Consider the following 14,426-nt stretch of genomic DNA (forward strand, 5'->3'; position numbering starts at 1 on the left):
AAACAAGGGGAAAATGGTGGAAGAAATGAAGCGACAACTCAAGACCGAACAAGCCGAGGAACGGAAGAAGGCGAGCTTCTTCACCAGAGTGACTGCAGCAACAGCAATTTTGGCTGCTGTTTCTGCTGTTTATGTTGGGATAGGGCCCTAAAGCTGAGGCCATGGTTTAATAAGAAAGCACATTTGACAAAATTACATTTGATTCATCTCGAATCCACTATTAACCCTATAAAAACTTCTGAATTTCAATCAATAGCCTCTTTTTTTTTTCTTTTTTTTTCTTCTTCTTCTTCGTTTTTTTGTCGTCTAAATTCTAATCATTACTTCGATCTCATTTTCTATCATCAAATTTCGTACCATTTGACAGGGAGTTTTTCCATTCTCATTCTTCGATCTTCATTTTTCTCCGTGATCTCTTCTCGTCTGCGATTTTCATAAGATCATAGTGTTAAAATCAGATAAGAAATTTTCAACATTCAACCGGCACATTTTCATTCTAATTTCTTTTTCATTAAAACCCTTTGAATGGTTGGAAAATTATATGAGGGAAATTTACGTACTACTAATAAATCATAAATATATTTGAAAATACTCCAAAATAAAATGATGATGTAGTAGTTCAATGATCTCTCGAAAATTTGTTTTGAGTGAACATTTTTTTTCTCTCGACATGTTAAAACTCGAAAAAGAAACTCGAAAAAGAAATAAAGAGGGAACATATGATGTCTCAAGGTTCAAATCATGAGAAGTTTTCTCCCCATGTCTCCAAGCCTCACCTCAGATGTATAACTTTCTATCCTTTAAGAGACAATTGATAATTCCTAGCATGAAGATCTAGATTTAGGGCAAACTGAAGAAAATTTGTATTGAAATTTCAGAACCTTAGACCAAAATGAACACTTCAAAAAATAAGGGACTAAATTTGACATTTATGGAACGAAATTTGAATCCGACGAATAATCACTTATCTAAGTAGCATTAGAAACCTATAAAATTTACGTAACTAGCTAGTGTTTATAGAAATTTAACTGGTGAAAACGATTGTGCCACGTAAATAACATCGTCGATATAGACATTTTTAACCGATTCAAGATTTTCATCAAATCTAATTGTAACCATTCTCAAATTCTGTCTTCATCCATATTGTTACAACTTAACAACGCGTCGGAAAGAGGTGCAACAACGATTAAGATCGCCAGTTCATAGAGCAATCTTCCAAGTAAGCACTCACCGACGATCCAATAACAGCCAAAACCCACTTTCCCATCATTACCAATAAGGTAAGATAAACTCCAACTGCACAGTGAGTCTGAGACAATAATTTGATTCTCAAACGAAGTTCCTGTGCTACATGGAATTCCAGACGAACCTTAAGAATGGATACTACGGTTAGCGATACGAGAACGATGGACCTGGAAATGAGTACCGCGATGATACCGGCATCATATCACTTCCCACATTGTCAAGATGCATCTCATTGTAATGTGATGGAGCACCAATGGCATGTCTCATGGGCTCAATACCAGTAACATAACTTCTTGAATAAGTTGGAGGGGCGGCTGGTTTGTCCGTCATTGAAGGAAGCAGGTATGGATCGGTTGAAAGAGGCAGGTATGGATCGGTTGAAGGTTGCAGATATGGATTGGTTGAAGGAGGCAGATATGGATTGGTTGAAGGAAGGCCATATTGACGAGTGTAAATCAAATCATAGGCATTGCGTTCTGAACCACTAGCAGATATTGATCTAGGAGGTGATATTTGAGGTCTAGAATCAATACTGTAAACTGGATAATCTTTTCCATTAAAGTATACATGATCCTTGCGAACTATTTCCCTCTGTGCGTGTGCAGAGACATCATCCCTGTATCTGAGCTCTAGATGTCTAACTTGATAGTCCCTATCATGATCTCTGTGGTATGTTTCTAAAGAAGGCCGAGGCACAGGATCTAAATTTCTTCTCTCTTCCCGGAGATCATAAGTTCGATAGTCCTTTTCGTTTGGGTAAAAATCACGAGGAACTTCCTCTCTATGTCTAGGTGCCTCTTCTCGGTGTCGATCCCTTCCATGAGATGACAAATGGTATTTCCTGGTATCACCACCCTTGGACTTAGAGTTACTAAACCGAATGTCTTTAACTTCCCCATGAACATTTCTATCCCTAGACCGAACAGGAGCAGAACTCGAGTGGAGTCCAACTGGTCGGAAAAGATCTGAGAGCTTCCTAACCTGAAAGATGAAATCCTACAATGTCATCACAGGGAAAAATAAATTTAAGAGTGCTTTTGAAAACCCAAGCTAGCAGAAGAAACCTGACACATCCACCTGTTTAACAGAGAGTTCAGCTTTGAACTTGTGCTTCTCATAATAATTCTCTTGGATAGCCTTCTTGAAAATGTTCTCAGGTAGTGGAAAACAATCCTTGTAAACCTTGAACCGCACCTGAAATTTCAATTTTGTAATTGAGAAATTATCCCAAGCAGATGAAAAGAAGAGTTTCGGGAGTAGTTTATTATAGCTAACAACAAAACTTGAACCTGAGCAGGGAATGCCCCATTAAAAGCCTTTGGCTCAAGTTTCATGCCACCGGAAGAGGATGCTTCATAAATTCCATATAGAAGCTTGAGATCAAAATCATAGAGAAAAAGCTTCAATCCAGGTTTGATTGCCAAGACAACATCCAGTTTGCCAGCAGAAACACCCATTAAGTTGTAGTGAAAACAATCTGGCTTTGTTTTTGCACTGCACATGAAAATCAATCCACCAAGATTTTCTTTGTTTTTATCATCTCTTCGACTTTTTTGCGCTCTATCCTTTTCTTTCCTTTTCTGATTTTTTATGCTCTTATCTGAAGAACCAGCCTTCCCTGTATTCTTCCCTTCTTTTATTCTATTTTTAAGCTCAGAATTACGTTTATGCCTAGCAAAAGTCTCTTCACCCTTTTCCATACGCTCCTCTTTCGAGATACTTCTATTAATATTTTCCTTTTGGTTAGGCTTCTCGATATCTTCGACCTTTTTTTCACTACCTTCCCCATTTACCTGCAACAAACTCTTATTATTCTCCAGTTTCTTTCTGACTTGAACCTTAGGACTACTCTGAAGCTTACAAGTCTGTTGACTGCTGCCTGGAGATTTCTTTAGAATTTTCCTTTTCACCTTCAAATCTTTATTATTCTTCATCTTTGACGCTGGTTTGCTGGAATTTTCAGTGGGATTCTGAGCTTCAAGAGTTTCTCCCACTTCTTGAGCTACAGGAACCTCTTTTTCCTTTTTGTCGTCTTCCTGCTCAGCCTGTACCTTTTTTTTCTTCAACATACCGCTAGCTGGGGATTTCTTTATAATTTTTCGTTTTACCTTCAAATGTTTTACAGTTTTCTTTTTATGCGACCCTTCTCCAATGCACTTTTCAGCAGACTTCTCAGCTTCAGTCGTGTTCCCAACTTCAGTCACAGCTTCTTTCATGTCATCTACTTGTTCTGCAGGAAAGTCTTCTTTCATTTTGCTATCTTCTTGCACTGCCGAAGATGCGGCTTCTTTCTTCTTACCTTCATGTTCTGTTGAGAGCTCTTCAACATTTCCCTCAGTTTTCTGTACATCAGATCTACCAACTTCCTTCTCCTCAGATTCAGGCAGAGCAGAATCAGCTTCCATATTTGAATCTTGTTTCATGATCTACTCACATTTACATAATGCCAGAGTCAAAATTGCTACACATCGTATTCCTTTTTCAAACTCTCTCATCAAAGGAAGTAAAAGATAGATGCAAAAATCAAGTGGAAGGAGTCTTCAATACAAATCAAGGGTGCAGTCATGCAGATAAATCACCAAATATAATGAGTATTGAACACTCTTTGGCCAGTACTATGCAATTTGTGCTACCAGATGTGCAATTAGCCGCTTCAATGGGATCTTTTATTCTCGTCAGACGAGAAATTACCAAACATCTAGTATTCCCTTACGCTCGATGCCAATAAGTTTTTTTTTAGACATGGCACTTTTTGANTTTTTTTTTTTTTTTTTTCTTTCTAAACCATTGATTTATGCATCAAAAGAGTAGTATGAGATAAATGGCATTTCCAAATTTAGCCGACTTATCGAAGGCCTCTTTCAGCGTTATAAACTTTTATCTCTTTAAAAGCTCCCTTGCGGCATGTACTTCAAGAGGCGTAACATTAGCGCCTTGGCATTTCCGAATTATTTTAATGTAACAGCCCAAGCCCACCGCTAGCGGATATGGTCCTCTTTGAGTTATGCCATTTGGACTTCCCCTCAAGGTTTTAAAACACGTTCTACTATGGAGATAGGACATAGTTATTCGGACCCCTGACACATTTGACAGATCCCACATCGGTTGGAGAGGAGAATGAAGCATTGCTTATAAGGGTCTAGAAACCTCTCCCTAGTAGACACTTTTTAAAACCTTAAAGGGAAACCCAAAGAGGACAATATCTGCTAGTGGTGGGCTTGGGCTATTACAAATGGTATCAGAGCTAGTCACCGAACGGTGCAAGGCACTGGTCGGAGTAGGGCTAGACCCTCTCCATAGTAGACATGTTTTAAAACCTTGCGGGGAAGCCTAGAAGGTAAAGCTCAAAGAGGACAATATCCGCTAGCAGTGGACTTGGGCTGTTANATAGTAGACATGTTTTAAAACCTTGCGGGGAAGCCTAGAAGGGAAAGCTCAAAGAGGACAATATCCGCTAGCAGTGGACTTGGGCTGTCATAGATGGTATCAGAGCCAGACATCGGGCGGTGTGCCAGAGAGGACGCTGGGCCCCCAAGGGGCTAGATTGTGAGATCCCATATCGGTTGGAAAGGGAAACGAAGCATTGCTTATAAGGGTGTGGAAACCTCTCCCTAGCAGACGCATTTTAAAACCTTGAGGGAAAGCCCAAAGAGGACAATATCTGCTAGCGGTGGGCTTGGGCGGTTACATTTAACCTTTTTTTTTAAAGAAAAATATCCCTATATGCAAAAATCCTTGCTTTTATTTTTTTCATGCCCATAATCCCCTTACGGGTGTGATACCCATTGGTAGTCATACTTATACAACACAACAAGGGCTTGTGGCAATACCCATTCACGGTAGACCTCTCCTCCATCTCCTTTACATTATTTCTTCTCATTTCTTCTCTAGATCTTGGCATCAGGGAGCTGTGTTCTCTTGAGGCCCTAACCTCAAATGGCTTCTTAATTACTTCTATTTTATTATAATAAATATCCCGAAATACAAAACCCTTGCGTTTTATCCAATCCCCCCTTGGCCGTACTTAAACACAACAAGGGTTTGAAGCGATACCCATTCACTATAGACCTCTTCTCTCTATCTCCTTCACATTTTTTTCTTTTCATTTCTTCTTCAATTCTGCATTAGGGAGGTGAGCGCCTTGCCTATTCTTAAGGAGGTGTGCGCCTTACCAATGGTTAGAGAGNATCTCCTTCACATTTTTTTCTTTTCATTTCTTCTTCAATTCTTTGCATTAGGGAGGTGTGCGCCTTACCTATGGTTAGAGGGAGAGGTGCTGGTTCTTGAGGCCTAGCAAAGGTGCACGTCTCAAAAGCTTCTCTATAATTTTTATTTTTCTTTTAGGAAAAAAAGAATACTAAGCAAAAACCTAGTATTTATTTTTTCAATCCCCTAACGAACGTAAATTCCCAATGGCAGCAGTACTTAAACAATGCAACAAGGGTTTGTGACAATACTCATTTGCGGTTCTTCTTTGCATTTCTAAGTTCTTCGTGCTGCTTCTTTGATATACCTTGAATTTTTATTATTGTTATTTTTAGCGTGCATCCTACGGGCCAAGGAGTAGATGACCACACCTAGAAAGAAACCAGGCAATCAAGGACTGCCAATAATTTGTTATCTTGAGGAGGCTAAAAAAGAATTTTGTGTGGTTTGAGCACCACCAAATAGTTGTATGCTTTACATAGTCCCAAAGTCTATCCAACGAAGATATCCTGTTTTAAAAGCTTCTTTGATTATGCTTCTTCCATAACAGCCATACGATAACCCTTGCTGCAAATTTCCAATAATTCCAATTTTCCCAGTAAAATTCTTCCCCCAAGGCTCTGCGTTAATGTATTTTTTTTATACATAGAAATAGCAGTGTATCTGCATAGCAGCTAAACAATAACCCTCATTGGATGTTTACTATTATGTATATGTACATCTACAAATATATTTAGTGTAACTTAAACACAACATGCTTGCCAAAAAAAAGTTTTAAAAGAATAATAAATAATAAACTAAAAAAGAAGCATGCACTGCACAGCCCTATAGGACTACTGCACTTTAGTGCATCTCAAGCTTTAGAAAATCTACCTTTGGCTCCTCCCAACAGATTCCTCCATAAGCAAAATTAAAAACAGTACTTAAAATCAGCCATATCCATACTATCAACATAAATAACAGTATTCCCCAAACAAGCTGTAGACTTCTTTCTCTTTTTTTTTTTTTTTTTTTTTTTTTTTTTTTTTTTTTTTTTTTTTTTTTTTTTTTTTTTTTTTTTTTTATTNTATATATATTCTAAAAGGTTGCTTCAGGTGTTTCAAGAGATTTCCGAAGAGGGGGTTGCTAATAGAAGAACTAACGAGACTAGCAGTTGTTTGGATTCCAACAGTCGCTCTGTCAAGGTGAGCTTTCTTTTGTCTCTTAATAGAAAAATCATGGAATATTTCGGTGGAAATACTAAGAGAAGTACTTTCTTTCACCATTGATGGTTCCTAGTCCACTTCTATCAAAGGAAGAAAATTTTTGGAAGCTATATCTTTACAGTAGAGACAGCAGATAAATGTTCACACATGAAGAAGAAGGCTTCATTCTAGAGGAAAATAGACCATAAAAAACAAAACAATATAAAAATTACAAATAGAGAAAAGAACTCCAATTGCTAAAAATGAAGAATAAAAGACAATCAGAAGAGGAAAAAACTTATAAAAATTTTCAAACAACTGCTGCCAGGCTCCACGCCTAGAATCTAATGCCCTAAATACCCAGAAAAACCACAATACTCTTCTCGAGCCAAATGAACCCAATATATATGTAACTACAAGTAATCGACCTAACTTATCGAGCAACCATAGCTTGCTCTAATCCAAATTACAAAGCCCTGGCATAAACAAATATATATACAATTACAAAACCCTAAATTCTGAACCAGAAGTTACGTGCAAAGAACCAAGCCAAAAACACCAAACATACAACTCCCATTTCCCGCAACGAAAACACCAAACATCAGGCAATTCCAGCTCCATCTCATTACCCCCACTCTCTCTCTCTCTCTCTCTCGGCAAGCTAACAAAGATCAACAAAAACTCGCAGATAGAGATAAGAGACGCTAGCGAGTACCTGGGAAGCCGACGAAAATAGAGAGCGATCTGAGAAGAGAACCGATAATCTGGAAACGATGAACGATGAAGAGAGATGGGGATTTCGTGTTCCGTCGATTGCTTTTCAATGCAACTAAATCTGTCGGAGAAAAGAAAAGAGGGAATTATTATATTCTTCCAACTTTTAAAAACCTAATATATCTCTATATCTCTTTATGTTTAATATTAATTACGTCATTAATAAAAAATTTATAAATATTAATCATTTATAAATTTTAAAAAATGTAAAATAGATTGAGGATTTAACCGATACAAAATTATAAAATTTAGAAATTTATTAGATAAAAAAATTGGAATTTTGTAAAATTATTAGATAATTTTTAAAATTCAATATATTTTACCTTATTACCTTATTTTAATAATTTATTTACAAAATATTTTCTTAAAATTTTATAAAATATTGATTAAAATATCTTTTGTTTATAACTTTTGAAAAATACATCCACATAGTGTCATTTAATGTTATGAAAATAATATTATTATTAAATAAATTTTTTTAAAAAATTAAATTACTAAATTTAAGACACAGACAAAAACGAAATAAAACCCAAAGTACAGACACCAAAATAGAATTACAACGAATAATGACAAAATAAAGAAATACCCAAAGTACAGACACCAAAATAGAATTACAACGAATAATGACAAAATAAAGAAATAAAACTCAAAGTATAGACACCAAAATAAAGCGCAATTATAAATATTTCACGTAACAAAATGAAACCCAAAGTACAGACACCAAAATAAGGATAAATATTTCGCGTAACGAAATGAAACCCAACACCAAAATAGGATTATAATGCACTAAATCTCACCCGTACTAATCTCTAGAGAGGCAAAATAGGATTATAATGCGCGATTAGAAATATTTCGCGTAAATCTCACCTATAATAATTTCTAGAGAGGTTTCGCTAAGAGTGCGAGGATTTTAAGTTATTAAGTTTTCATCGTTAGGATTCGAGTATTCCCCTTGGATGGTCGGAAACAAACGCTACAAACCACACCGTATCGAAACCTTGATATAATAAAACACCTAAATAGAAGATTCAGAAGAGCATTAATGAAGAATCCAAAGTGTTATTTCAAAAGGATAATTGGTTGTTTACTCCAGATAGATTTTTACATCAATCCCATTATCAATAAGAGACTGAACCACAGCTCTTATTTTGCCTTCAAATTTATCTCTCTCTCTAGGAGTATAACTAGCAGTATAAACATCAGCTTCTTTAGCCCTCTCAGATAAAATACGGCCTACAGCCAAACAAGCAGGAATGTCCGAACGAGACTGAAGAACAGCTTTGATATCTTTCGAGTTCGTACCTGCAACTGCAACTTGTTTACAAGTCACCCTGTGCGTGAGCGATGCTGAAACAAACCGCTTCGAGATGAACACGTCGAGTGTAAATGGCTCCATGTAGGCTACCGTCCGTTGTTTGAATGATATGTGCTTTTTTGGATTTTTGGATTTCTTCCCCTTTTGGTATGTGTATGGCCGACTATTATCATCGTCGACGAAGTCCTCCACACCAAAGAAACTTCTGGGTGCATAATGAGCCTGTGATAGAGTAATCAAAGGTTTATAAATCTGGGCAAGTAATTTTTCTAATGCAAAGATGGATTCATTTAAGCAGTATGAAAATGATGATTATCTGTGATCAAAACTTCTGGGATAACATCATGTGAGGACATTCATGTAGAAGTCAAAAGAGTAGCCAATAAGAGGATATAGGGATGCAAATATTGATTAAATTTGAATATGTGATTTCTCTATCATTGTTGGTGTCCTAGGCAAAACTTATATAAGGATTACCGTGAAGCTGTAACGGCCCAAGTCCGCCGCTAGCATATATTGTCCTCTTTGAGCTTTCCTTTCCTGGCTTTCACTCGTCTACTAATGTAGGATCTCACACCCTTATAAAGAATGTTTCGTTCTCCTCCCCAACCAATGTAGGATCTCACAGAAGCTCTCGACAGTTGATATTGAAAACTCGTAGAATATTTATAATTCTAGTTACCTAGTTTGAAGTTGACACCTCATAGATGTCTTAGATGTAATTCCGTTACAAAGGCGTAGAAATCTTCATTAGTTTTCTGAAATTTTCCTTGCACCTTTGGTAAGACCCCCAGTTTATAGGAGATAATGTCCAGCCACCTAACTAACTACAATAACAGCTATAAAAAACGACTAAGAGAATCCGCCACAAGTCGACAACTAACTAACAAGCCTGTTCCTCACAAAAACAAGAAACCAATAACCGAAACAAGAAAACCGAAAAAGACTAGGCTAAAGCCCTTGTTAGCCATTACAACATCTAAGATAACAACTTCGCTATATGATTATTGGGTCAACTCGTAGTGGATGATATGGTATCCATATCCTAAATTCTATGAACTCCCAGCTCCTATGTAAAGCTTCTGGGAGGTATCTCTTAAGTTATCTGTAAGAGATTAGGCCATTAGTTTCAGTGCTAAAGCTAGAAGTAACATATACGGTTCCTTAAGCAGTCACGGTGACTCTCTCTCTCTCTCTCTCGGCAAGCTAACAAAGATCAACAAAAACTCGCAGATAGAGATAAGAGACGCTAGCGAGTACCTGGGAAGCCGACGAAAATAGAGAGCGATCTGAGAAGAGAACCGATAATCTGGAAACGATGAACGATGAAGAGAGATGGGGATTTCGTGTTCCGTCGATTGCTTTTCAATGCAACTAAATCTGTCGGAGAAAAGAAAAGAGGGAATTATTATATTCTTCCAACTTTTAAAAACCTAATATATCTCTATATCTCTTTATGTTTAATATTAATTACGTCATTAATAAAAAATTTATAAATATTAAAAAACAATTTATCTATTAAATAGTCATTTATAAATTTTAAAAAATGTAAAATAGATTGAGGATTTAACCGATACAAAATTATAAAATTTAGAAATTTATTAGATAAAAAAATTGGAATTTTGTAAAATTATTAGATAATTTTTAAAATTCAATATATTTTACCTTATTACCTTATTTTAATAATTTATTTACAAAATATTTTCTTAAAATTTTATAAAATATTGATTAAAATATCTTTTGTTTATAACTTTTGAAAAATACATCCACATAGTGTCATTTAATGTTATGAAAATAATATTATTATTAAATAAATTTTTTTAAAAAATTAAATTACTAAATTTAAGACACAGACAAAAACGAAATAAAACCCAAAGTACAGACACCAAAATAGAATTACAACGAATAATGACAAAATAAAGAAATACCCAAAGTACAGACACCAAAATAGAATTACAACGAATAATGACAAAATAAAGAAATAAAACTCAAAGTATAGACACCAAAATAAAGCGCAATTATAAATATTTCACGTAACAAAATGAAACCCAAAGTACAGACACCAAAATAAGGATAAATATTTCGCGTAACGAAATGAAACCCAACACCAAAATAGGATTATAATGCACTAAATCTCACCCGTACTAATCTCTAGAGAGGCAAAATAGGATTATAATGCGCGATTAGAAATATTTCGCGTAAATCTCACCTATAATAATTTCTAGAGAGGTTTCGCTAAGAGTGCGAGGATTTTAAGTTATTAAGTTTTCATCGTTAGGATTCGAGTATTCCCCTTGGATGGTCGGAAACAAACGCTACAAACCACACCGTATCGAAACCTTGATATAATAAAACACCTAAATAGAAGATTCAGAAGAGCATTAATGAAGAATCCAAAGTGTTATTTCAAAAGGATAATTGGTTGTTTACTCCAGATAGATTTTTACATCAATCCCATTATCAATAAGAGACTGAACCACAGCTCTTATTTTGCCTTCAAATTTATCTCTCTCTCTAGGAGTATAACTAGCAGTATAAACATCAGCTTCTTTAGCCCTCTCAGATAAAATACGGCCTACAGCCAAACAAGCAGGAATGTCCGAACGAGACTGAAGAACAGCTTTGATATCTTTCGAGTTCGTACCTGCAACTGCAACTTGTTTACAAGTCACCCTGTGCGTGAGCGATGCTGAAACAAACCGCTTCGAGATGAACACGTCGAGTGTAAATGGCTCCATGTAGGCTACCGTCCGTTGTTTGAATGATATGTGCTTTTTTGGATTTTTGGATTTCTTCCCCTTTTGGTATGTGTATGGCCGACTATTATCATCGTCGACGAAGTCCTCCACACCAAAGAAACTTCTGGGTGCATAATGAGCCTGTGATAGAGTAATCAAAGGTTTATAAATCTGGGCAAGTAATTTTTCTAATGCAAAGATGGATTCATTTAAGCAGTATGAAAATGATGATTATCTGTGATCAAAACTTCTGGGATAACATCATGTGAGGACATTCATGTAGAAGTCAAAAGAGTAGCCAATAAGAGGATATAGGGATGCAAATATTGATTAAATTTGAATATGTGATTTCTCTATCATTGTTGGTGTCCTAGGCAAAACTTATATAAGGATTACCGTGAAGCTGTAACGGCCCAAGTCCGCCGCTAGCATATATTGTCCTCTTTGAGCTTTCCTTTCCTGGCTTTCACTCGTCTACTAATGTAGGATCTCACACCCTTATAAAGAATGTTTCGTTCTCCTCCCCAACCAATGTAGGATCTCACAGAAGCTCTCGACAGTTGATATTGAAAACTCGTAGAATATTTATAATTCTAGTTACCTAGTTTGAAGTTGACACCTCATAGATGTCTTAGATGTAATTCCGTTACAAAGGCGTAGAAATCTTCATTAGTTTTCTGAAATTTTCCTTGCACCTTTGGTAAGACCCCCAGTTTATAGGAGATAATGTCCAGCCACCTAACTAACTACAATAACAGCTATAAAAAACGACTAAGAGAATCCGCCACAAGTCGACAACTAACTAACAAGCCTGTTCCTCACAAAAACAAGAAACCAATAACCGAAACAAGAAAACCGAAAAAGACTAGGCTAAAGCCCTTGTTAGCCATTACAACATCTAAGATAACAACTTCGCTATATGATTATTGGGTCAACTCGTAGTGGATGATATGGTATCCATATCCTAAATTCTATGAACTCCCAGCTCCTATGTAAAGCTTCTGGGAGGTATCTCTTAAGTTATCTGTAAGAGATTAGGCCATTAGTTTCAGTGCTAAAGCTAGAAGTAACATATACGGTTCCTTAAGCAGTCACGGTGTCGAAGGAAAAGCTTGGATTCTTTGGATCAAAATTGTCAAGTACCAAAGGGAATTTGGTTTTAGAAGAAGATCTTTGACAACAAATGCTCCTCATGGGAAGAAACCTTTGAATCAATCAAGCTTCATATGGCTCCTCCTTGTGATCCATCCAAAGCTTTTCAAAACTATTCAATCCAGTAAATTACTACTGGGTAAAATTCCTTTTTGGTGAAAGTCTATGTTACCTCATTATGTAAATTATGCAAAGAGTGAAATATTGTGACTTTGAAGATGTATTGTGTGTAGTATCTTATTTTGGAGGTTTTGCTTATTAGAAAAAATAATATGTACATTTAAAAACAAACATATAGATAACTAAGGGAAGAAATTCTTACCTCCCCCTTATGAAAGTCACTTGTTGGCACAAACAAATAAGGCCTGGCCCTGTTTACTTCACATGCACAAACCGCATGTTTCCGCATGTTTCCAAGCAAGTGTTTCAACATCTTTTCCTCCTTCTACTAGCCAACCCCGCTTTTGTACTGAAAGAACCCGATTTCAACTCCTATGAGCACCCAAATCACATGAAGTATCTCAGGAGTAAATAAACGGATTAAACTACTAAATAAACATCGGGTACACTGGAGAAGGCTTAAATTCATCACGGAAGAACACACATACAGATTCAACCTCTATGAGGCATTTTGTCGAACAGTTAGCAGGCAATACATAATTCCTTCTATCGAACATTTCAAATATCAAAAGCGAGTAACAAATGGAAGAAGCCATGAATCCGAACAAGTTACGTGCATTATTGGCAATCCATAACCAAAACTCCATCAAGAAAACAAAGAAATTAGTNCCGAACAAGTTACGTGCATTATTGGCAATCCATAACCAAAACCCCATCAAGAAAACAAAGAAATTAATNTACGTGCATTATTGGCAATCCATAACCAAAACTCCATCAAGAAAACAAAGAAATTAGTATGAGGAGCTGATAGAGAATACCCAATAGGATAAAAATGAAGGGGAGAATGGCGAAACAAATTTCTTCAATAATTCAAACTTCTTCCACAGCTTCTGCAATAAGTTAACGATCAGCTGCCAGTTCGTTGAGAGACAAATTAAACGGGGGAGAAAGCGAAGATCAGCGCGGTTGATTTTGGCTCAAAAGCTAAGAAAAGAGAGACCAATATGTAAAAGAACAAAGATTGATGCAGCCCGTCTCCTCGCCATTTTCACCAGCACTTCACCTTCGTTCGATTTGGTTCCTTATAGCCCTTTAGGTCTCTCGAGTCTCAATTCATAAATTAGGGTTTCTATTTTGTTACATTACAACAATCTCATATTTTCGGATTGAAGTCCAATATTTTATAATTAGGGCTAATATTTCATTTCTAAATTAATTTCCTTTATAATTACTTGTTTAAAAAAAATTGAAAATTTGTCCCTTAAATCACTTTTCATTCTAAATTTTTAATTTTATCAAATTACATCTATAATTGTTACACTTTATCTTTTAATTTTAAAAAGTACTACTAATTTTAATTTTTTAATGAGTTATCTCTCAAAGTATCATATAAATGTTTGAATATAAAAACATATATATGATATGAATTAATAAAATTTAGAGAGACACAAAATTAAAGCAAAAATTTTTGTTCAAAATTATGAGTTTTGAAATGGTTAATAAGTGGTTTAATTTGTGCATTAAAACATTATTTTTGTGCAAATTTTTTATTTTATAAAAATTAATAAATTTATTAAAAAAATTACCGTTTTTATTAGAGGGTGGACGATAATGTGAAAATAGAATCGNTTTTTTTTTTTTTTTTTCTTATTTGTTGCGTGAAAACACGAACATATAATCATATAAGGTTTA

At 35.6% G+C, this 14,426-nt stretch overlaps 3 protein-coding genes across 5 annotated transcripts; all 3 read right to left on the minus strand.

Moving 5' to 3' along the window:
• Window positions 1–900: 900 nt before the first annotated feature.
• On the minus strand, window positions 901–10,130 carry LOC111805746. Of its 2 annotated transcripts, none has more exons than XM_023690966.1 (4): window positions 9,985–10,130; window positions 2,535–3,671; window positions 2,323–2,439; window positions 901–2,226 (listed from the first exon to the last, which is right to left on the minus strand). In XM_023690966.1, exons 2-4 carry the CDS (start codon window positions 3,666–3,668, stop codon window positions 1,390–1,392), a joined length of 2,088 nt encoding a protein of 695 aa, XP_023546734.1. In that variant the 5' UTR covers window positions 3,669–3,671; window positions 9,985–10,130; the 3' UTR covers window positions 901–1,389. The 2 variants fall into 2 exon arrangements, with proteins under 2 accessions (XP_023546734.1, XP_023546733.1); XM_023690965.1 differs by lacking the exon at window positions 9,985–10,130 and adding an exon at window positions 7,351–7,496.
• On the minus strand, window positions 8,494–8,805 carry LOC111804817 (50S ribosomal protein L18-like). Its single transcript, XM_023689613.1, has one exon. It carries the CDS (start codon window positions 8,803–8,805, stop codon window positions 8,494–8,496), a length of 312 nt encoding a protein of 103 aa, XP_023545381.1.
• A 971-nt stretch (window positions 10,131–11,101) lies between the features above and the next one.
• Window positions 11,102–13,890, minus strand: LOC111805749 (50S ribosomal protein L18-like). 2 transcript variants are annotated; one of them, XM_023690968.1, is made up of 3 exons: window positions 13,553–13,890; window positions 12,937–13,083; window positions 11,102–11,603 (listed from the first exon to the last, which is right to left on the minus strand). In XM_023690968.1, the coding sequence occupies exons 2-3, from the start codon at window positions 13,045–13,047 to the stop codon at window positions 11,151–11,153; spliced, it is 564 nt and encodes a 187-aa protein (XP_023546736.1). In that variant the 5' UTR covers window positions 13,048–13,083; window positions 13,553–13,890; the 3' UTR covers window positions 11,102–11,150. The 2 variants fall into 2 exon arrangements, with proteins under 2 accessions (XP_023546736.1, XP_023546735.1); XM_023690967.1 differs by having other exon boundaries at window positions 12,937–13,106.
• Between the last annotated feature and the right edge of the window lie 536 nt (window positions 13,891–14,426).

Source organism: Cucurbita pepo, chromosome LG11 (genome assembly GCF_002806865.2).
Source record: "Cucurbita pepo subsp. pepo cultivar mu-cu-16 chromosome LG11, ASM280686v2, whole genome shotgun sequence".
Lineage (NCBI taxonomy): Eukaryota > Viridiplantae > Streptophyta > Magnoliopsida > Cucurbitales > Cucurbitaceae > Cucurbita > Cucurbita pepo.